We start from the raw sequence: 24,590 nt of genomic DNA on the forward strand, positions 1-24,590 counted from the left end.
TTTATAAGGAAAAGAGGTTTTAACTGACTCACAGTTCCACAGGCTGTAGAGGAAGCATGGCTGGGAAGGCCTCAGGAAACTTATAATCATGACAGAAGGGGAAGGGGAAGCTGGCCCATCTTACCTGGCCAGAGGAGGAAGAGAGAGAGAAGGGGGAGGTGCTGCACACTTTTAAACAACCAGATCTCATGAGAACTCACTATCACAAGAACAGCAAGAGGGAAGTCCACCCCCATGATTCAATCACCTCCCACCAAGCCCCTCCTCCAACACTGGGATTACAATTTGGACATGACATGTGGGCAAGGACACAAATACAAACCATATCAGGTGGGAAGAATTTCATTCAGCAAACACACACTACTCTGTCTTAGGCATCTGATTCAATATATAGCACTTCATGGAGTTTTGAGGAATGGATCTTGGGACCTGCCTACGTCAGCCGTTTGTCCACGTTCAAATACACACATGGTCACAGCACTTCCAGCAAGGTTGCTGATGGGCCAGGGCTCCTGACAGCCTCTCACATTTCAAATCATGTGCTTTTTGAAGCTACTAGTGGTTTGGGTTTGATTTTTGTTTTAAATTTGATAATCATAGCCACCATGATTTATGAACTCCAAACTTGTATTAACCTCGCCTTGCATAGCCTTTACAGTGGAAAGACTAAGCTCCACACTGCCCGTCCCATAGCCCCATCTCAGTGTGCTGACTTTTCTTGAGCACACTTTGTTCTGCAGGTGACATCTGATCTGACCGGTGACTCCAGCCATTGCTGATTGGACCAGGGTGACCATGTGACCTGGACCAGTTAGGACATTTTCAGTTACAGGTGACGGAAAACCCTCTCAAGCTAATTTGAGCAAAGAAGGTGGCCCTATTGACTTACCTAAACAATAACGCCTAGCTGGCTGCGGAGGCTCAAACAGTGCCACAGAGACCCCACCTCTCTTTCACCTGTTGGCTCCTCTCCCCCAGCACTGGCTGCACCTACAGGTAGGTTGTCCCTGGTGGTGACAGCACGGCTGCTAGATCCTGGTTCACATCATTACAACAAGTTCAGGGATAAAGGAAGTACGCCTTTCTCAAGCATCTCATTGGCTTGGACTGGGGAATGGACCCATCTCAGCATCACTATGGACAATGAGGATGGTGGCTCCATATGAGACTATTTAGACCATATGAAATGAGGATGAAGGAGGCATGACTTTCCTGTGGAAAACCAGGACGCTGTAACCACAAGAAGAGAGACAGAAGCTGGTGGTAAAAACATCAACTCCTACCACATGGTCCAAGGGTAGGCAATAGATAGGCCTGACTGTGGGAAAAAGCTCCTGAACAGGGCCAAGTGGCTGAATGAGAGCATCAGATCCTCTCTTTGGAGGAAATGGAACTTGAGGCTCAGAACTGAGCCTTTGGTATGGCCAGCAAAAGTCAAGGGACATGTAGACCCAGAGATGCCATGGGAGACAAGTGGCCAAGCCCGTGGTGGAGTAGCAGGTAGGCCCTGGTACACTTCCGCTCCTGTGCAGCCAGGCTGGAGCTGTCCTGGACCCCCCAGGGCCTTCCCATCAGCTGGTCCTGGGGCCCCTGGAAGCTGCTAGGCCTCGAGTCTATGAAGCTGGTGATCTCCATGAATTTCTCAGGATACAGACTCACTGCACCAGGTAACCAGAATGAGGAACCCAAAGGTCCCAACCAACATTTTTGTGCAGGGTAGGTAAAAACAAACAAGAAGGAAAAGAAATAAAAGGAAACAGAAAGAAGAACTGAAGAGAAAGGGAAAGGCAAGACAGGACAGAGTGTGGTACACAGCGGAACGGCAGAATGCACTGCGATGCCAGGGGCTCTCGGGAGCTCCAACACAGGGTTGTGGTGCACGGGAGGAGGATGCTGCCTCCTATTATCCATTTTATCCCTCACCCTTGATTTCATTTCTAAGTAGCCAGAGGAAGGGGCCCAGCCTTACCCCACCTCTCTTTAAAGAAACCTCCTAAAAGTCATTAGTTAATACTTAGCTTTAAGGTCACACTTAGCTGCCAGGGAGGTTAGGACACGCATGGGAAGCATTAAGTCCATCTAAAAGCTTTGTTTTTTTTTTTTGAGACGAAATCGTTCTCTGTCACCCAGGTAGGAGTGCAGCAGCACGATCTCAGCTCACTGCAACCTCTGTCTCCTGGGTTCAAGCAATTCTCCTGCCTTGGCCTCTGGAGTAGCTGGGATTACAGGTGCGCACCACCACGCCTGGCCAATTTTTGCATTTTAGTAGAGACAAGGCTTAGCTACGTTGGCCAGGCTGGTCTTGAGCTCATGACCTCAAGTGATCCTCCGCCTCCCAAAGTGTTGGGATTACAGGCATGAGCCACTCCATCAGGCCTGAAAAGTTGGGTTCTCTACTAAAAGGTGAGATTAATTGTGGAGAGGCAACTTGCAGCCTCGAGTGAGAGTAACAAATCCCTTCCTCTCTCCGCTTCTCCACTGTCAGGTCTCTTCTTTGAGCATTTTTTTGCCTCTCCTGGCCAGCAGTCGGCATAAGCTTCAGAATGGCCATGTCGAGCTTCCTCTGTACCTTTCTATTTCGTTCCTTGAAGCTAATCCTTGCAGCTATATTCTTCTGTGTCTTAGTCTTCATTTTCAAGAAGGGGCTCCCCTTTTCACACCAGGCCACCCAAGTCCTGTGGATGCTGGTCAGTTGGTAGATTCACTGCACTAGAGTCAGGTGTCTGTCCTTGGTCCAGTGGAAGCGGTAGGCCGGGGGATTGTGCCAAACAGATGGTGATTTATCTCACGTGGAGGCTTGGACAAGGTATGAAATGACCGACACACACGGCAGCTCTGTATTTTCCCACTGACATATTTAGGTGCGTCAAGTAGGTGGGCCCCAAATAGCTTCACACACTCAGGATTGTCATAAGAAAGGACCACAAATGGGGTGGCTTAAAACAACGTGAATTTACTGTCCCACGATTCTGGGGATAGAAGTCCAAAAGCACGGTGTTGGTAAGGCCACACTCCTTCCTTCTGAAGGGGAAGTCTCTTCTTAGCTTCTGCTAGTTTGCTGAAAATCTTTGGCAATTTTTGCTGTGTCCCTCCAGTCTCTGCCTTCATCATCACGTGGCTTTCTGTGTGTTTGTCGTCACATAAGGACAGCAGTAGTACTGGATTAGGGGCTCATTCCACTCTAGCAGGATCTCATTTTAACTAACTACATCTGCAATGACCTTGTTTCATTTTTTTTTCTTTTTTCCATAGCAGAGGGGAGTAAGATACTTTTAAAAAATTTTTATAATTTTTTTGTATTTTTAGTAGAGACGGGGTTTCACCATGTTAGTAAGGCTGGTCTCAAACTCCTGACCTCATGATCCACCCGCCTCCGCCTCCCAAAGTGCTGGGATTACAGGTGTGAGCTACTGCACCCAGCCCTAAACTTGTTTCTAAATAAGGTCATAGTCTGTGGTATCCTAGGTTAGGACTTCAACATATCTTTTTGGGGGAGACATAATTCAGCCCATAACACATATGTACATGGGTTATACAGCCTACAGCCAATCTTCCATACATCAGATACATACCTAAGCATTACGGCAATTATTCCTGAAAGCTCCTCAATGCAGTACTATTACACGGATGTGCCTACCACATCTTTATGTATCCATCAATTGCTCTTAGTTATGCTTTTAATAAGGTAGTCTTGGTGTTACTAACTGCCCTTAAAAACCAAACAAGTTAAACGGAATCCGTGTTTAAAAGTAATATTTAGTTCTGTAGATGTTTATTAGGAAAAAAAAGAAAAAAAATTAATATTTAGGAATGTTATTTCATTTATGTAAAAGCATCCTTTAGTTACAGCTTAAACGAGCTCCACTAATTGGGAAAAATTAGTTTGACACAGTAGGCAGAATATAAAAGCATTAAAAACATTGCCAACAGCTTCTTAGCTCTTTTTTATATATTTTTTTGAGACAGGGTCTCACTTTGCCAGCAGGCTGGAATGCAGTGGCCACGATCCCAGTACACTGTAGCCTGGACTCCTGGGCTCAAGCAATCCTCCCACCTTGGCCACCAAGTAGCTGGGACTACCGCCTGCGCCACCACGCCTGGCTAATTTTTGTATTTTTTGTAGAGATGGGTTTCACCATGTTGGCCAGGCTGGTCTCAAACTCCTGACCTCAGGTGATCCACCCGCCTCGGCCTCCTAAAGTGCTGGGATTACAGGCATGAGACACCACGCCTGGTGGTTCTCAACTCCTTTAGGGTTTCGTGGAGCTTCCGTAAAGGCCGAGATGGCCGCCATCTTCAGAGGAGGGAGCCTCGGGCAACCAACGTGTGAAACGCAGTAATGCGGGAGTAGAGGCTTTAAAGGGTATGAATGGGTAAATGTCTTTTTCCAGTCAAATGGCAATCTATTCTTTTTCTTTTTTTTTTTTGAGACGGAGTCTTGCTCTGTCTCCCAGGCTGGAGTGCAGTAGCGCGATCTTAGCTCACTCCAACCTCCGCCTCCTGGGTTCAAGGGATTCTCTTGGGCCGGGCGCGGTGGTCACGCCTGTAATCCCAGCACTTTGGGAGGCCGAGGCGGGTGGATCACGAGGTAAAGAGATCGAGACCATCCTGGTCAACACGGTGAAACTCCGTCTCTACTAAAAATACAAAAAATTAGCTGGGCATGGTGGTGTGTGCCTGTAATCCCAGCTACTCAGGAGGCTGAGGCAGGAGAATTGCCTGAACCCAGGAGGCGGAGGTTGCGGTGAGCCGAGATCACGCCATTGCACTCCAGCCTGGGTAACAAGAGCGAAACTCCGTCTCAAAAAAAAAAAAAAAAAAAAAAAAAAGGGATTCTCTTGCCTCAGCCTCCCAAGTAGCTGGGATTGCAGGTGCGTGCCACCGTGCCCGGCTAATTTTTTTTTTTTTTGTATTTTTAGTGGAGACGGGGTTTCACCATGTTGGCCAGGCTGTTCTTCTTAAAAAATGCTGAAGAGATACTTTAATACGGTTTTAGATGGGAGGAAGACTCATCTTGGGATGAAAGGGTCTTACCACAATAAAAATGTAAGATAGGGCAGGAAAATGTATAAAAAATGTGTGTATCTTTCCTCATGTAATCCTTGAAACATTATTAATGAGGTAGTAAGTGGTTATCTGTTCTTTGGGGTAACAAAACTAACCCATTTGGCTGGGCGCAGTGGCTCACGCTTGTAATCCCACCACTTTGGGAGTCTGAGGTGGGTGGATTACCTGAGGTCAGGAGTTCGAAACCAGCGTGGCCAACATGGTGAAACTCTGTTTCTACTAAAAATACAAAAAATTAGATGGATGTGGTGGTGTGTGCCTGTAATTCCAGCTACTAGGGAGGCTGAGGCAGGAGAATCACTTGAACCCAGAGGCCGGAGGTTCGGTGAGCCAAGATTGCGCCACTGCACTCCAGCTTGGGCAACAAGAGCAAAACTCTGTCTCAAAAACAAAAACAAAAACAAAAACTTACCTCTCCCCTCTCTTCCATTGTCACAGCACCTTCCCTCTCTCTCTCTGTCATACTTCTATATTGCTGTGGCTGGAGTCACAGTTCTATACTACAGCTTCAATCATTTTATTCTCCTGTGCAAAAATCCTTGGCTATTGAATCCCTATTACCTAGACCAGCAGTTTCCAAACTTTTTAAAGCAGAACACTGCTTTAAAAAAGTCTGGAAGTCTGAAATCTGAAGAAAAAATCTGTACAGATTTTATCTGTATCTATTTACAAATATCTATATGAATTTATGTTTACCCATTAAATAAAAGGGGCATTTTATAAAGATAGTTTTGTAAGTTCAGATTAATAGTATTTACTTATTATGAAGTTATTGAGAACAAGGAACTACCATGATGAAAAGAAAATTCAGCTGGGCACAGTGCCTCACACCTGTAATCCCAGCACTTTGTGAGGCTGAGGCAGAAGACTCACTTTAGCCCAGGAGTTTGAGACTAGTCTGGGCAACAAAGTGAGACCCTGTCTCTACGCCTCCCCCCAAAAAAAAGAGGCAAGCATGGTGGCACGCACCTGTGGTTCCAGCTACCTGGGAGGCTGAGGCCAGGAGGTTGAGACTACAGTGAGTCATGATCGTGCCACTGCACTCCAGCCTGGGTGACAGATCAAAACCTTGTCTCAAAAAAGATTTGAGATGAAAATATTAGTGTTACTCAGCATCAATAGTGAATTTCTGCATTTTATTATACAATTAAGCCTGATCTGTGCAGCTGATCATAAATCTGTTCTCCATATTACATCCAACACAAACTTTTTTTTTTTTTTTTTTTTTTTGAGATGGAGTTTCGCTCTTGTTACCCAGGCTGGAGTGCAATGGCGCGATCTCGGCTCACTGCAACCTCCCCCTCCTGGGTTCAGGCAATTCTCCTGCCTCAGCCTCCTGAGTAGCTGGGATTACAGGCACGCACTACCATGCCCAGCTAATTTTTTGTATTAGTAGAGACAGGGTTTCACCATGTTGACCAGGATGGTCTCGATCTCTTGACCTCGTGATCCACCCGCCTCGGCCTCCCAAAGTGCTGGGATTACAGGCGTGAGCCACCGCGCCCGGCTAACACGAACTTTTAAAATTGCAAACTGAATCACCATACCTCACCAACTCTAAAATGCCCCTGACTATATAGGTCACATCATTATTTTACATATAGCCCAGAAAGAAAATAATGCTAATTAAACTTTGATTTCAGAAATGGAAAAAAAGTATCTCAGAATCATTGGAATATAGTATGCCAACCACTTCACCTCCTTAAAAACCAGTAATTTGGCTGGGAGTGGTGGCTCATGCTTGTAACCCCAGCACTTTGGGAGGCCAAAGTGGGCAGATCACTTGAGGCCAGGAGTTCAAGATCAGCCCGGCCAACATGGTGAAACCCCATCCCTACTAAGAATATGAAAATTAGCCGAGTATGGTGGTGGGTGCCTGTAGTCCCAGCTACTTAGAAAGCTGAGGCAGGAGAATCGCTTGAACCCAGGAGGCAGAGGTTGCAGTGAGCAGAGACTGCGCCTGGGCAGCAAGAGCAAAACTCCATTTCCAAAAAATAATAAAATTAAAAAAATGAATAAATAGAAATCAATAATTTTTCATGTTCTCAGTATCAGGACAAAGCTCCTGACCACGTTCCACAAAGCCAGCACAGCCTGGCCCCTGCCTCGCCACTCTGACTCTCTGTGCTTCAGCTGTGTTGGCCTTTTTTCCACTCACCCAATCTTCCTGATCTCAAGTCAAACTTCACGTCCTCTGAGGAGCCTTTCCTAATCTTCTTGACAAAGGCCACGTCCTAACATAACACATTGCAGAACACGACTGTCTCTTTTTTTTTGCTTTTTTTTAAGTAGGTTCAGAAGGGAAAGGGTATCTCTTCTTGCTCAGGGGCCATAATAATCTCTGTATCGTTCCAATTTTTAGTATATATGCTGCTGAAGCAAGCACAAGTGTCTCTTCTTGATAGCACTTACCATGGTTGACATCTTAGTTTTGCTTGTATGTTTATCTGATTACTATTTTATTTTTTTTTTGTAAGACAGAGTCTCACTCTGTCACCCAGGCTGGAAAGCAGTGGCAGGATCTCAGCTCACTGCAACCTCCATCTCCCAGGTTCAAGTAGTTCTCCTGCCTCAGCCTCCTGAGTGGCTGGGATTACAGGCACACACCACCATGCCCGGCAATTTTTGTACTTTTAGTAGAGATGGGGTTTCACCATATTGGCCAGGATGGTTTCAAACTCTTGACCTCGTGATCCACCTACCTTGGCCTCCCTAAGTGCTGGGATTACAGGCATGAGCCACCACACCTGGCTTATTTTTGTTTGTTTGTTTGTTTTAGACAGAGTCTCGCTCTGTCGCCCCAGGCTGGAGTGCAGTGGAACGATCTTGGCTCACTGCAACCTCTGCCTCCTGGGTTTCCGTGATTCTCTCGCCTCAGCCTCCTGAATAGCTGGGATTATAGGCACGTGCCACCATGCCAGCTAATTTTTTTGTATTTTTTTTTTTTTTTATAAAGATGGGGTTTCACCATGATGGCCAGGCTGGTCTTGAACTCCTGACCTCAGGTGATCCACCCACCTTGGCCTCCCAAAGTGCTAGGATTACAGTTGTGAGCCACTGCACCTGGCAATTTTTTGTATTTTTAGTAGCAACGGTGTTTCACCATGTTGGCCAGGCTGATCTTGAGCTCAGGACCTCAAATGATCTACCCTCCTTGGCCTCCCAAAGTACTGGGATTACAGGCGTGAACTACCGTGCTGGCCTTCTTATCAGTATCTTTATCTCCACTAGGCTGTAAGCTCCCTGAGGGCAGACTACATACTTGGCTTCCACCCGGTATCCTCAGTGCTTGGCATAGCACACGGTAGCACTTGGTACACAGGAGATACTTGAACATTTGGTATTAATGGAATGAGCCAAAGTCCTTTCTTTTCTTTTTCTTTTCTTTTCCTTCCTTCCTCTGCCTCACCACCTTCCCTCCTTCCTTCCTTCCTTTCTGTTTTTTTTTTGTGAGACAGGGTCGTTGTCACCTAGGCTGGAGTGAAATGGCATTTTGGCTCACTGCAACCTCTGCCTCCCAAGTTCAAGTGATTCTCTTGCCTCAGCCTCCCGAGTAGCTGGGATTGCAGGTGTGTGCCAACATGCCCGGCTAATTTTGTATTTTCAGTAGAGACGGGGTTTCACCATGTTGGCCAGGCTGGTCTCAAACTCCTGACCTCAGGTGATCCACCTGCCTTTGGCTCCCAAAGTGCTGGGATTACAAGCATGAGCCACCATGCTCAGCCCATTTTGTAAAAAATGATTCATGATGCTGATTTTAGGATACCCTTCAATTCCAAGGATCCAAAAGATGCACTAATGAGAGGACAGAAAGACTTCTGCTTCAGAGTTGAATCATTAACAATATCCACCAAATTTTTGTCTCCTTATTACAAATACCAAATTCAGAAAAAAAAAAGCACTGAAAATTATTTTCTATGTGTTAACACTTTCCCTAGCTCGACAGTATTATTATTATTATTTGAGACGGAGTTTCGCTCTTGTTGCCCAGGCTGGAGTGTGATGATGTGATCTCGGCTTACTGCAACCTCCACCTCCCAGGTTCAAGCGATTCTCCTGACTCAACCTCCCAAGTAGCTGGGATTACAGGCATGTACCATCATATCTGGCAAATGCTCAATATTATCATCACACGGTGGTCAGTGTGCTTTTGCGAACTGTCAGTGTTCCAAGATTTTGTGCTGAGCTGGTGCGTCTCAAACTCTTGTGATTTTCAGGCTACTCTCTGCTCCAATTATACCTGCTTTGTATAGGCACAAATCCAGAGGGTTGGTGAGAGCTCAGCTTTCCCAAACAATAAAACATTTGTAAGAAATTCTACCGTATTCACAGTGATGACACATGCTTTCCTCTGTGGCGTGCATCAAAACATGTTCATCCACATTTTGGAAGCACAAGTTAAGGCATTAAAATGTGGCATATAACACATTTGAGGGTGTAGGTATTTTTTTTTTTTGGATTGCAATTTTGAAATTAAAAATATTTCTAAAGAGGAGGTTAGAATAAAATGGTCGCAGAACCTCAGAAGCACATTTATTTGTAAAACCAGTGAATAGGCTGGGTACAGCGGCGCATGCCTGCAATCCCAGCACTTTGGGAGGCCTTGGTGGGTAGATCATTTGAGGTCAGGAGTTCAAGACCAGCCTGGCCAACATGGTGAAAACCCGTCTCTACTAAAAATACAAAAATTACCTGGGCATGGTGGCAGGTGTCTGTAATCACAGCTACTTGGGAGGCTGAGGCACGAGAATCCCTTGAACTCAGGAGGTAGAGGTTGCAGTGAGCCAAGATCGCACCACTGCACTCCAGCCTGGGTGACAGAGCTCTGTCTCAAAAATAAAAAGAAAGAAAGAAAGAAAATAAAATAGTTGGCCGGGTGTGGTGGCTCACGCCTGTAATCCCAGCACTTTGGGAGGCTGAGGCGAGTGTATCACGAGGTCAGAAGTTCCAGACCAGCCTGGCCAAGATGGTGAAACTCCCACTCTATTAAAAAGACAAAAATTAGCCAGGCATGGTGGCAGGCACCTGTAATCCCAGCTACCCTGGAAGGCTGAGGCAGGAGAATCTCTGGAACCTAGGAGGCAGAGGCTGCAATGAGCTGAGATCGTGCCACTGCACTCCCACCTGGGCATAGAGTGAGACTCCGCCCACCCCCGACATCCCCGGCCCCTACAAAAAAAAAGGAAAAAGAAAGAAAAGAAAAGAAAATAGTCATGAAATGACTAAAGAGTTACTATAATCACTTTTACGGAAAAGGTAAAATTTGACTGATTTGGTGCTGGTATTTAACGTTTCTTCTGCATTTCCTGCTGTGTATCAGGGAGACTGCTGAGTGGTTTTCCACACAGCATTCCAGTTGGAATCCCTAAAGATGTTCAGAGAAGAGAGGGCTCTGGGGTCATAGGAAAAGCTCTCCTCTGCAATCTTCTCTTTGAGATTCATGAGGCAAAATAGGATTTTAAAGACTCTGAGAAATTCCAGAAAAAAGAAGGAAATACAATTTTGCTTTACTTACAACTGTCTAATCTTTCTAATCACAAAACTTTTTTTATGTTTGTGTATTGTTTATTTATAAGGAGAAGGCGGGTGGGCATGGTGGCTCATGCCTGTAATCCCAGCACTTTGGGAGGCCGAGGCAGGCACATCACCTGAGGTCAGGAGTTTGAGACCAACCTGTCCAACAGGATGAAATCATGTCTCTATTGAAAATACAAAAATTAGCTGGGCATGGTAATGTGTGCTGTAATCCCAGCTACTAGGGAGGCTGAGGCAGGAGAATCGTTTGAACCCAGGAGGTGTAGGTTGCAGTGAGCCAAGATCGTGCCACTGTACTCCAGCCTGGCGAAAGAGCAAGATTCCATCCCCTCTCCCCCCCAAAAAAAAATTATCAGTGGCTCACACCTGTAATCCCAGCACTTTGGGAGGCTGAGGAAGGCGGATCACCTGAGGTCATGAGTTCAAGACCAGCCTGACCAACATGGAGAAACCCCATATCTACTAAAAATACAAAATTAGCCTGGTATGGTGTTACATGCCTGTAACCCCAGCTACTCGGGAGGGAGGCTGAGGCAGGAGAATTGCTTGAACCTGGGAGGCAGAGGTTGCGGTGAGCCAAGATTGGCCCAGTGCACTCCAGCCTGGGCAACAAGAGTGGAACTCTGTCTCAAAATAAAATAAAGAGACGGGGGTCTAGGTATTTTGTATCAGCTGGACTCCAACTCTTGAGCTCAAGCAATCTTCCTGCCTCAGACTTCTCAATAGCTGGGACTATAGGCTCGCACCCCTGCATCAGGCTCATGATGCTTCTCTTAGAGAAATACTGGCCTGGAGTACTTTTTACATTCATATGGTTCTCACTGTATTTGTGAAGTAGCCAAAGGTTTAACTTTACAGAAGAACAGAATGGAACATCAGGCAGGTTATGCCAGGTCACGCAGCTACTAATACACAATCTTTTTATTTTCTTTTTTTGAGACAGAGTTTTGCTCTTTTGTCCAGGCCACAGTGAAGTGGTGTGATCTCGGCTCACTGCAACCTCTGCCCCCCCGACCTGGGTTCAAGGGATTCTCCTGCCTCAGCCTCCTGAGTAGATAGGATTATAGGTGTATACCACCACACCCAGCTAATTTTTGTATTTTTAGTAGAGATGGGGTTTCACCATGTTGGCCAGGATGGTCTTGAACTCCTGACCTCAGATGATCTACCCATCTTGGCCTCCCAAAGTGCTGGGATTACAGGCATGAGCTCAGGCTCTAATACACAATCTTTGATACAAACTCAATTTTTCTAAAACAAAACAAAACAAAACTCCAGTGCTGCTTCTAGCATAAAACACTAGATTTTCTTTTTTTGAGATGGAGTCTCTCTCTATTGCCCAGGCTGGAGCGCAGTGGCACAATCTCAGCTCACTGCAACCTCTGCCTCCCGGGTTCAAGCGATTCTCCTGCCTTAGCCTCCTGAGGAGCTGGGATTACAGGCATGCCACCACGCCTGGCTAATTTTTTTTCTGAGACGGAGTTTTGCTCTTGTTGCCCAGGCTGGAGTGCAATGGTGCGATCTCAGTTCACTGCAACCTACACCTCCCCACTTCAAGTGATTCTCCTGCCTCAGCCCCCTGAGTGGCTGGGATTACAGACATGTGCCACCATGCCAGGCTAATTTTGTATTTTTAGTAGAGATGGGGTTTCACCATGTTGGTCAGGCTGGTCTTGAACTCCTGACCTTGTGATCCATCTGCCTCGCCCTCTCAAAGTGCTTGGATTACAGGCGTGAAGCCACCGCGCCCAACCTAAAACACTACTTTCTTAGCTGGGCATGGTGGCATGCACCTGTAGTCCCTGCTATTAAGGGGGCTAAAGTGGGTGGAGCCCTTGAGGATGGGAGTTGGAGGCTACAGTGAGCTATGACTGCACCACTGCACTCCAGCTTGGGTGAAAGAGCAAGACCCTGTCTTGAAAAACAAAAAACAAAACGCTGTCTAAAAAAAGAAAAATATATATATACACACACACAAACAAAATACAAAATACTACTTTCATGCGGAAGAGCAATTTTTTTATTTTTATTTTTTTTGAGATGGAGTCTTGCTCTGTAGCCCAGGCTGCACTGAAGTGGCGTGATCTCAGCTCACTGCAACCTCCACCTCCCGGGTTGGTTCAAGCAATTCTCCTACCTCAGCCTCCCAAGTAGCTGGGATTACAGACACAAGCCACCATGCCCAGCTAATTTTTGTATTTTTTAAGTAGAGATGGGGTTTCTTTTTTTTTTTTTTTTTTGAGATGGAGTTTCGCTCTTGTTACCCAGGCTGGAGTGCAATGGCGCGATCTCGGCTCACCGCAACCTCCACCTCCTGGGTTCAGGCAATTCTCCTGCCTCAGCCTCCTGAGTAGCTGGGATTACAGGCACACGCCACCATGCCCAGCTAATTTTTTGTATTTTTAGTAGAGACAGGGTTTCACCATGTTGACCAAGATGGTCTCGATCTCTTGACCTCGTGATCCACCCACCTCGACCTCCCAAAGTGCTGAGATTACAGGCGTGAGCCTGTAATCAGGCGCCCGGCCTAGAGATAGGGTTTCACCATGTTGGCCAGTCTGGTCTTGAACTCCTGACCTCTTGATCCACCTGCCTCGGCTTCCTAAAGTGCTGGGATTACAAGCGTGAGCCATCATGCTGGTTGTGAAACATCATTTTAGAGCTGGCATAAAGCTTAGTGATCTCTTAGACTAGTAACCTTATTATGCTGAAGACGAAAATAGGGCTCAGACAAATGAAGTGCCTCGCCCCAGGTCAAGAGCTTGCAGACAGCAGGAGGAATGAAAGGCTCCCTGACTCAGTGACTCCCAATTAAGTGCTCTACTGCCCCATATAATTATGAAGCAAATCGCTGTCAATGTAGGGTGAGATCAAATTAACTGCCCAGGTTGAGTAGGCACTCACAGGTGCCAAGTGAACAATTTGCTTGGTGGGAAAAGGTGATACTGGAGCTATGTCCAGTTGTCATGTGATTTTGAAATGAGTCATGATTTAGGAGCCAGTTGACTGGCTAACTCAACAGCAAATATTGTTATTTTTAAGAGTTTAGTCACCTTACTTGGATCATGCCATCCCTCTCCTCTCAAAAGTGCCATATGCCACTTAAAAAAAAATTAAAAGAAATTAAAAATTTCTGACTAAAAGTGATTTCACAACTCAAATTGGGCACATCCTGGAGTGTCACAAGACACAATGATTGAGAATCATTTTTCGGAAGTGTGTCAGACGTGAGGAATAGAAGAATAATGCAGTTTATTATTATAAACACCTGGCCTAACCTGTAGGGCAGGGAAGGGAATGTTTGCTGCACTTGCTGCCGTCAGGAGGAGCCTAGAAGGAGTAAATAACAGCAGGAGGGAAAACCACAGCACACCCTGAGGACAGTTCCAGCACAGCTGAGCTGAGGTTCTCAGGTGCAGCGATGGAGCGGGTAAAGCATCGGCGCGATCTCGGCTCACTGCAACCTCTGCCTCCCAGGTTCAAGCAATTCTCCTGCCTCAGCCTCCCGAGTAGCTGGGATTACAGGTGCCCACCTCCATGCCCGGCTAATTTTTGTACTTTTAGTAGAGATGGAGTTTCATCACGTTGGCCAGGCTAGTCTCGAACTCCTGACCTCAGGTGATCTGCCCACCTCGGCCTCCCAAAGTGTTGGGATTACAGGCGTGAGCCACCGTGCCCAGTCTAAAGCATCTCTTTTAAGGGAAGAGGAAAGAATAAGGGACTTTGGAAAAAAACACAGCTGAAAAGAGGAGTGTAAATCAACACATAATAGAGACGAGGAAAACATTTTTTTCTTTAAGATACAGGGTCTCATTCTGTTCAGTGAAGTGCAGTGGTACGATCATGGCTCACTGCAGGCTCAAACACCTAGGTTCAAGTGATCCTCCCGCCTCAGCCTCCTGAGTAGCTGGGACTACAGGTTCATGACACCATACCCAGCTAATTATTTATTTTTAAAATAGAGACGGGGTCTTGCTATGTTGGCCAAGTGGGTCTTGAACTCCTGACCTCAAGCGATCCTTCTGCCTTGGTCTCCCAGCGTGCTAGGATTACATGTGTGAGCCACCATGCCTGGACAATTTTTAGATTTTTTTGTAGAGATGGGATCTCGCTATGATGACCAGGCTATGGAAAATAAATAAGCACAAGTATGTTACTGACTTTTGGAATTTGGGCATGGTAGCTTGGAAGTCTGCAGAAACATTCATCTCCATCAGTGGGCAACGCTCCCTTAGGGACATAGAAAGAAAAGCAAAAGCCAAAGGGAAACATGTTTCCTCTCCTCTGCTTTGTCTTCTCTATGTATGTGCATCTTGGGGACCTTCCGTGTGTGTGTGTGTGTGTGTGTGTGTGTGTGTGTGTGTGTGTGTGTGGCGGGGGTAGGGGAGACTGGAACAGAACATGACTTACAGGTTCCTGGGTCCCCTAGGAGTATACTATCCTGATGTTAAGTTGATTGGACCTCAAAATATGCAACCTGCTATTTAATATCATTTTAATTTACTTGAGAAATTGTTTTTCTTTTTGTTTGTTTGTTTTTTTGAGACAGGAGTTTCCCTCTTGTTGCTCAGGCAATGGCATGACCTTGGTTCAGCACAACCTCCGCCTCCTGGGTTCAAGTTATTCTCCTACCTCAGCCTCCCGAGTAGCTGGAATTACAGGCATGTGCCACACCTGGCAAATTTTGTATTTATAGTAGAGATGGGGTTTCTCTGTGTTAGGCTCGAACTTCCAACCTCAGGTGATCTGCCCGTCTTGGCCTCTCAAAGTGCTGGGATTACAGTCATGAGCCATCACGCCTGGCCAAGAAATTCTGTTCTTTTTTTTTTCAAAGACGGGGTTTCACCATGTTGGTCAGGCTGGTCTTGAACTCCCGACCTCAGGTGATCCACCTGCCTTGGCCTCCAAAGTGCTTGGATTACAGGGGTGACCCACCACGCCTGGGCAAAATTCTGTTCTTTAAGCTTTATTGGGAGCCAAATAAATCTATAAATCTATTCAGTGGACCACCTTGGCCTTACTTTGCTCTCCACATCTTTTTTTTTGAGCTCATTAGTACCATCTCCCCATCAAGGCAAGAAAGAGCAATCCTTTAGTTTCTCAAAAGTAATTATTACTTATATTAAAAAGAAAAAGAGGCCGGATGTGGTGGCTCACACCTAAATTCCAGGACTCTGGGAGGTCGAGGAGGGCGGATCACTTGAGGTCAGAAGTTCTAGACCAGTCTGGCCAACATGGTGAAACCCTGTCTCTACTAAAAATACAAAAATTAGCCAGGCGTGGTGGTACATGCCTTTAGTCCCAGCTACTTGGGAGGCTGAGGCAGGAGAACTGCTTGAACCTGGGAGGTGGAGGTTGCAGTGAGCCGAGATCATGCCACTGCACTCCAGCCTGGGTGACAGAGCAAGACTCCGTACCCCTCATTCCCCCCTAAAAAGAAAAAAAAAGCTCAGAAGTTTCTAGACAGTAAATCCCTCTTACGGACGGGTATAGTGGTTCATGCTTGTAATCCCAGCACTTTGGGATGCAGAGGCGGGAGAATTGCTTGAGCCCAGGAGTTGGAGGCTGCAGTGAGCTGACTGCACCACTGCACACCAGCCTAGGTAACAGAATGACCCTGCTTCTAAAACAAAAAAACCTCCTTAAAATTTTGCAAGGAAAATTAGAAAATTAATCATTAATCAATTTGCACTCTCTCTAAAACTGCAGAATTAGAATTATTTTCCCTCGACAAAAGAAGGAGTTTGAGAGACAGCCATCAAAGCTACGTCAATATACAGTGAGGGAAGTGGGTCAAAGGTGGTGCTGGGCAAATAGGAGGAATGCAGGCAGGACACCACCTCAGAGTAAGAGTTATGCATTTACACTTTGATTTTTTATTTATTTTTTATTTTTGAGACGGAGTTTCACTCTGTCGCCCAGGCTGGAGTGCAGTGGTGATCTTGGCTCACTGAAACCTCCACCCTCCAGGTTCAAGTGACTCTCCTGCCTCAGCCTCCTGAGTAGCTGGGATTATAGGCATCTGCCACCACACCTGGCTAATTTTTTTTATTTTTAGTAGAGACGAAATTTCACCATGTTGGCCAGGCTGGTCTTGAACTCCTAACTTCAGGTGATCTACCTGCCTCAGCCTCTCGAAGTGCTGAGATTACAGGTGTGAGCCACCACGCCCTGCCTGGCTACACTTTCGTTTTAAATCTTTATTGCTTTTCTCTGATTATAAAAATAAATGCTCATGGTAGAAAGTTCAGGTCTTTCAGAAATATGAATGCAGACAGTAAAAATCTGTAACTCTAAGAGTGCATCATTCCAGCTTTTTCTTTTAATAATTATTTAAAACCTAACATTTACTTAAAATACTTTTTAAAAAAGTAGGATCTTGCTATGTTTAAAATCCAGCAACTTGCTTTTCTTGCTAAAGATTTTATTTGGTCTACTGAGTAGACAGAGATCCACCGCATTGTTTTTTAAGAGTTGGATAGTATTCTACGGCATGAATGAATCACAGTTTAACCACATTTCCTCTCATGGAAAAATGTTTTTACAATTATTTTACTTTGGTGAATAATCTTGCTCACATATCCTTGTGCACATGTGATAGCATTTTTGGACACCAAAATTATAGAAATGGATGTGCTGGGTCAAAGGGTGTGTGCGGAAACATTTCTATTAGACAGCATTTACATTTTAAATCTTTAAAACTGGTCTGTAGTTTGAAATGGTGCTAGCTCAATTTTTAGTTGTCTCTCACCTAGCCGTCACCAAGTCTGGTTTTAATTCCTTTGTCAGAAGTTCATTGAGGTGACAGTTTCCTGTCACAGGCTGGCATGCAACCTCAGGTGTTTTCAGTCTGTTAGTGCTATAACTCAAATGCACTTCTAAAATAATTGCTATATTATTTAGGGAAGTGAGCTTTTGCATTTCTTTTTTTGCAAATGGCACTAGCTTCGGATATCTTTTTGGAGCTTTGGATAGGATTTAGTAAAAGATAAAACAGGACCAATCTATTGCCCAACTCTAACTTCTTTCATCTGCTGGAATTAACTGTAACATACTGGTGCTTCGGACAACCACTTGGGTTATTGGCTGCAAAAGCCCTTATCTGCCAATTCCCATCTTACTCTCTTTCTAACACTTTTCCAGTATTTATCATGTTAAACCTAAGTTAACTGCTCTGGCCTCCTAAGCAACAATTCCATTTTGAGAGGATAAAGAAGACAACATTTCAAGAGCACAATACTGGTAACAATACCCTCCTGGACCACTTAATATAAAGGGATTGTTTGCTTCTTCTGGACTCACAGATTTTAAAACGTCTGTACTCATTAACTTAGCAATTGCTCATGAATTTCCTTTGGCGTTAAAAAAAAATACAACATATAAAATCATTAAAGCTGATATATCATTATATATAATGATATAATGATATCATTATATCATTAAAATGATATAAATCATTCTCCCAACTATATATAAGAATATATATGCTTCATGAGAGTAGGAACTAAGTCATATTCAAGATTCTTTCCAGCCCTGGCCGGGCACAGTGTCTCTACCCTGCAATCCCAGAACTTTGCGAGGCTGAGGCGGGCAGATCACTTGAGGCCAGGAGTTCGAGACCAGCCTGGCCAACATGGTGAAACCCCCGTCTCTACTAAAAATACGAAAATTGGCCGGGCATTGTGGCAGGTGCCTGTAATCCCAGGTACTGGGGAGGCTCAGGCAAGAGAATTGCTTGAACCCAGAAGGCGGAGGTTGCAGTGAGCCGAGATCGTGCCACTGCACTCCAGTCTGGGTGACAGAGTGAGACACTGTCTCAAAAACAAAAACAAAAAAACAAAGATCTTTGCCAGTCCTAACACTTTATGAATCTACTAGTTTTCAAAGAATTAGAATCCAGTATAAGAAAAAATATGTATACTAATAGAACTAGAGTAAGTAATACTTTTTTTTTTGAGATGGAGTCTCGCTCTGTCACCCAATGGTAAGATCTTAGCTCACTGCAACCTGTGCCTCTTGGGTTCAAACGATTCTCCTGCCTCAGCCTCCCGAGTAGTTGGGATTACAGGCACACGCCACCACATCCAGCTAATTTTTTGTATTTTTAGTAGAGATGGGGTTTTGCTATGTTGGCCAGGCTGGTCATGAACTCCTGGCCTCAAGTGATTCGCCTGCCTCCCAAAGTGCTGAGATTACAGGTGTCAGCCACCCTGTCCAACGTTTTTTTTTTTTTTTTTTTCCTTAAAAAAAAAATTCTTTAGGGACTGGGTGCTGGGCCTTCTTCTTTTTTTTGTTTTTTTTAAAGAGAAGGGGTCTTGCTATGTTGTCCAGGTTGTTCTGGAACTCCTCAGCTCAAGGAATCCTCCCACCTGAGCCTCCCAAAATGCTGGGATTATAGGTGTGAGCCACTGGGATTATAGGTGCCCAGCTCTTGAGTGAATCTTTGATTTAGAAAGCAGTGCCCTGTTTTTTCTTTTTTCTTTTTTTTTATTTCTAGCAAGAGTTTAGAGAATTTTTTCTTTTTTTAATTTCTAGCACAGTGCACTATTTTTTTCTAAAGCTTGCAATCATCATCATCATAAAGATCAGCTTTGAGAAACTAAATTGACTTCATGCTATAATCTGAAAATTATTATTTTTAAATATATATTTTATTGCATTTTAGGTTTTGGGGTACATGTGAAGAACATGCAAGACTGTTGCATAGGTACATACATGGCAATGTGGTTTGCTGCCTTCCTCCCCATCACTTACATCTGGCATTTCTCCCCATGTTATCAAAAATTATTTTTTTGAATTAAAAAAACCCTGATTTGGGCATGGTGGCTCACACTTGTAATCCCAGCACTTTGGGAGGTCAAGCGAGGCAGGCAGATCACAAGGTCAAGAGATAGAGATCATCCTGGCCAACATGGTGAAACCCCATCTCTACTAAAAATACAAAACTTAGCTAGGCTTGGTGGCATGCGCCTGTAGTCCCAGCTACTTGGGAGGTTGAGGCAGGAGGATTGCTTGAACCCGGGAGGCGGAGGTTGCAGTGAGCTGAGATCATGCCATTGCACTCTAGCCTGGCGACAGAGCGAGACTCCATCTCAAAATAAGTAAATAAATAAAATAAAAATAAATAAGAAACCCCAAAACAACAACAACATGGTATCATGCTGTAAAAGAGAAGTGACTGTGTAAGCATACAATATATTTGGAATGTTACTATATACACAAAAGAAATATTTATGTACAACATTTATATTCTGGAGTATTGTCAATGGTGGTATGACACTAAGGAGAGAAATATTTGCACTGAAATCCATGTCAAATGTGCCGTTATTTTGATTTAAGGCCAAAGAAAAAGATACAGTGAAAAAGAGACTAAAAAACAGAATCAGCATGAAAGAAGGATTCATCTAAATCTGGGGCTTAATTTGGATAATATACAACATAAAATAAATAAGGACAGAAGAAAGGGAAGGAAATGTACAAGAAATAATTTTAGAAAGTCATTCCAGAAAAAAATCTATCTTATAAAACACATTTTAATGCTAGTCTTTTAGTACTTATTTATGTCAGACCACCTCTTACTAGATGTTTGGTTTCCTGTGCTAAGACTCAGAAAAATTGTCTTGTGGTTAGAAAATAGCATATTCTCAAGGCAGTTGACTGAAAAGTATATTTTTTTTGGCATGCCATTTTTTACAACAAATTTTACTTTAAAAAGAGGGTGAATTAATTAGCTTGGAGATTAAATCTCTCTGGTAGAAGTGCAGTGGATTTATTCAGCATGCTTAAAAAAGAAAATGGATGAGAACTTAGGACTCTCTCTATATATGTGACTGACAGAAATTAAAGAACCTGAGATGAAGAAGAGTTTTTCACCTGTAAAAAAAAAATTAAAAAAGAAAGAAAAAGAAAAATTAAGAACATTGAAAGGATGGTAGGAAAGATTTCTTAAAACAGAGTAGGCAGAGGAAGGTATGCGACTAAGTTAGACTCGAGGGCAAAGTCTGAACAACGCCAACAACAGAAGTATTTTTTAAGAATATGAATGCCAGGAGCACTCCTTAGGTGAATTTACTAAAATAAAATGGCAAACAGGTATTCCGACTGTTGAGGCTTACAAATGAAATAAATGTAGCATACTTGTAATACCAGACCCTCAAGGGAAAAAAGATGCTTTAAAAAGACAAATTTTTCAAGGCTGTAAAAATTAAAACATTCTAACTTACTTCAGGTAGATGAAAATAGAAACTCATGTAAGATTAGAAGATATTATATTTTTGACCCCTCATGTTAGAAAGTAAAGAACTGTTATGATCATAAATATTAAAGCTGGCCAGGCGTGATGGCTCAAGTCTGTAATCCCAGCACTTTGGGAGGCTGAGGAGGGCGGATCATCTGAGGCCAGGAGTTCGAGACCAGCCTGGCCAACAAGGCAAAACCCCTCTCTACAAAAAATCCAAAAAAAAATTGGACAGGCGTAGTGGTAGGCACTTGTAACCCCAGCACTTTGGGAGGTGGAAGTGGGTAGATCGCTTGAGGTCAGGAGTTTGAGACCAGCCTGGGCAACATGGTGAACCATCATGTCTCTACTGAAAATACAAAACGTAGCTGGACATGGTGGCATATGCCTGTAATCCCAACTACTGGGGAGGCTGAGGCAGGAGAATCACTTGCACCCAGGAGGTGGAGGCTGCAGTGAGCCGAGATCATGGCACAGCACTCTGGCCTGGGCAACAGAGCGAGACTCCATCTCAATAAATAAATAAATCTTAAAGCCAATGGAAAAATCAATAATCCGTTTTAAAAACATACAAAAAGGACGCCTTTCAGCATTTCATAAATCGCTAATTCAATATGCAAAAACCCCTATAAACAGTTTAATTAAAAATTTGAGGTTGACTCTGAAGCCACTGCCTATTAGCCCTGCTCTCAAGAAGTACTATACTGGCCGGGAGCGGTGGTTCACGCCTGTAATCTCAGCACTTTGGGAGGCCGAGGCGGGTGGATCACGAGGTCAAGAGATTGAGACCATCTTGGTCAACATGGTCTCTACTAAACATACAAAAAAAAATTAGCTGGGCATGGTGGCGCGTGCCTGTAATCCCAGCTACTCAGGAGGCTGAGGCAGGAGAATTGCCTGAACCCGGGAGGCAGAGGTTGCGGTGAGCCGAGATCGTGCCATTGCACTCCAGCCTGGGTAACAAGTGAAACTCCGTCTCCAAAAAAAAAAAAAAAAAAGGAAGTACTATACTAAGAAAGTTAAAAAAATTTTTTTTAGTATTTCAATCTTTTTTTTTTTTTTTTTGAGACAGAGTCTCGCTCTGTTGCCCAGGCTCGAGTGCAACAGCACGATCTCAGCTCACTGCAACCTCAGCCTCCCGGGTTCAAGCAATTCTTCTGCCTCAGCCTCCTGAGTAGCTGGGATTACAGGCGCCCACCACCATGTCCCGCTAATTTTTGTATTTTTAGTAGAGACAGGGTTTAACCATGTTGGCCAGGCTGGTCTCGACCTCCAGACCTCGTGATACGCCTGCATCGGCCTCCCAAAGTGCTGGGATTACAGGCGTGAGCCACCGCACCCGGCCTCTAAATCTTAAATTTAAAAAAATATATATTAACATTTATATTTTAAAAGAAAAAAAATAACATTACGTATTTTAAGGACTCCTGGACAAACCGAGGCAATAATCAATATGCACACCAAAACAAATATATACGAAGTTCTAAATTTCATTTTATATGAATAGTATCTGTTCATTCAGGCACTGGGTGCATGAATGAACTACTCAGTGACAGGCCTAAGGTCAGTCAGGATTAGAAACGTGTTCTCAGCGGAGGCCCAGCTGAATTTGAGAATTTCATGGACACAATCATCCAAAAGCCCACCTTCAATAACTACAGTAGGCATAAAAATAGGCCGATTGTTACTTTGGTGATAACTCTCGGTCTTATTGTTGTGGAGCAGACGTCATAATGGGTGGGGCTGAAGCACACAGCAGCTGAAACGTTTTTATACCACTCCCCTCGTACACTTTTAGTGGGATAGAAGGGGCTCCAAAAGGTAAGAGAAGGGCTCCCAATCGTCAGTTGCTACTAGTAATAACTAAGTTTTGATGTGGCCGCGGTACGCGTAAAGGCCACAAAAAGATTTTAAAAAAATTCTCCATGATTAATTCTTATCCTGGAAAAGAGACCATCTCTCCTTTTCCCCTCCCTAGCCGCTCCTCCTTGGGACATTTGGCTAAATCTTTCTTTCTCTCTTTCCCACGCTGAGGTGAGGCCGCACGCTAGACGGGGACGCCGGTTTTCCTCTTCGCGCGGAGAAACTTTACGGGTAAGAAGCCGGGATGGCGGGAAAGGAGCGCGCGGCAACGCGAGGAGGCAGAGAAGGCTTTCCAGGAACTAGCCGGGCTTGGGGAGAGCAGGGACACGCGAGCTGCCGGACCGAGGAGGCCGAGGTGACGAGGAAAATCTCCCGGCGCGGAGCCGGGACTGGGCGCTTCCGGCGGGCCACGGTTGCTCTCGGCCTAGCGCAGCCCGTCTCCTGGGCCCCAGCCGGGCCGGGAAGGAGTTAGGAGAGAGGGTAAACCGCGGCTCGCACTTGCCTGAGACCGGGTGACCAGTAACTGGTAATAGTATTTGCTTGGCGGCGGACCTTGTCCTACAATTTCGAAGAGAGTCTCCGGCAGCCACGACGCCATCTTGGGACGCCACCGCCGTCGCTAAGACAACCAGGAAGGGGCGGGGTTTGGTGGGGTCAAGGGGCCAAAACCCTAGTTTAAATCGAGCCACGCTTATGAGCTGGCAGAAGGATTTCTAACTTGGGGCGATCGTCCCTTCTTCCAAGGGTCACAGGGAACCCTGATCCGTGAAATTTCCAGCTCTAGGTCCCTGGTGACCCGAAAGGGAATTAGTTCCTGCTACCACGGAGGGGAGGGGGTGACCCCAGCGGAGGGATACCAAGCGGAGGTCCACAGTCCCCTTCCTGGTCCCTCGAAGAAATCAGGACGAGATCGGAGGCTGCTGAGAGGGTCGAGCCGGGCGGCGGGGGAGGGAGGAGCGATGTGATGGGCCTCCAGTAGGCAGCGGGGCCGGTCCCGCGGACGAACCCGACAGCCGGAGCCCGAGGGCAAAGTAGTTCCCTGAGGGTGTCTGAGCGGGCGGGGAGGGAGGCGGCACGGGCGGAGGTGCACGCCGGCAGCGGTGCTGCGGCTCAGCTGATAATTGAAGGGACCCGGAGCCGCCACCGCCGCCGCCGCTGGGGGGGGTGGGGGGAGCGAGTGGAAGTTACTGCCGCGCCACCGAGTCCGGACCGGAGACTTTGGGGCCTAACTAGGTAATTGGGGAGCAGCTCCGGGCGGCGGGGGCAAGCCTGTGGGGAGGGGGCCGGGCTGAGGGGTTGGGGGGGCGGGGGGAGGAGCTGGAACAGAAAGTCCCAGGAAGCTCGGTTGTGTCATCGCGGCGATTCGGCCCCCGCTTGGCCTGCTCCCGGCACCGGCGGGGCTGCGGAAGGACCGGGCCGGGGGTTGACGGGAGAGACGCTCGAGGGCGGCCGCGGCCGGAGGGCCCGGGGCCCGGCGGGAGGTAGGGGTCGCTGAGTCCCTCCTCCGGCTCCCCGCAATGAAGAGGGCCCTTCACAGAAGCGGGGTAAGGGTTGAGGGTGTTGGGGAGCTCGGCGGGGGTCGAGGGGGGCCGGAAGTGGGTTTTGGAGCTTGGAGGGTGTCTGGGAAGAGAGAAAGTGGGGGGCCGGAAGTGCAGGTGGGGAGTGTGAAGACGGCAAGGGTTCCCCGGAAATGGGACGAGGGGCCCGGAAACCGGGAGAGGGGAGGCTCCGGGGCCATGGACGGCCCGGAAATGGAAACTAGGGAGCAGCTGGAGTGACAACAGTTGTGGGAAGCAAGGGTCAGAGGAGGGAGAGGCCGGAGTGACTTTAGACCGCAGTAAGGGGTTTCCTGCACAGGGGGACGGTGAGGGGTGGTTGAGGGCGGGTG

General features: G+C 45.9%; 2 protein-coding genes across 24 annotated transcripts in view; one reads left to right on the plus strand and one right to left on the minus strand.

Moving 5' to 3' along the window:
- FBXO36 (F-box protein 36) overlaps window positions 1-23,485 on the minus strand; it is a 79,990-nt gene extending 56,505 nt beyond the window's left edge. Inside the window, 1 exon segment of the mRNA XM_012434072.2 lies at window positions 23,205-23,485. Coding sequence (XP_012289495.2) covers window positions 23,205-23,300 — 96 coding nt within the window. The 5' untranslated portion in view covers window positions 23,301-23,485.
- The window catches only part of TRIP12 (thyroid hormone receptor interactor 12), a 159,121-nt gene continuing 157,404 nt past the window's right edge, over window positions 22,874-24,590 (plus strand). For 10 of the 23 annotated variants that reach the window (XM_021676897.2, XM_021676902.2, XM_012434065.3 and 7 more), the window contains exon 1: window positions 23,805-23,935. The gene's annotated coding sequence lies outside the window, so the exon portion shown is untranslated. Of the gene's footprint in view, window positions 22,934-23,716; window positions 23,734-23,804; window positions 23,936-24,026; window positions 24,540-24,590 lie in introns of those variants that run through there. The other 13 variants (XM_021676898.2, XM_021676900.2, XM_021676904.2 and 10 more) reach the window with 6 other exon arrangements.

Source organism: Aotus nancymaae, unplaced genomic scaffold (assembly GCF_030222135.1).
Source record: "Aotus nancymaae isolate 86718 unplaced genomic scaffold, 86718_ANA_hifiasm-v0.15.2.pri h1tg000008l, whole genome shotgun sequence".
NCBI classification, from domain to species: Eukaryota; Metazoa; Chordata; class Mammalia; order Primates; family Aotidae; genus Aotus; species Aotus nancymaae.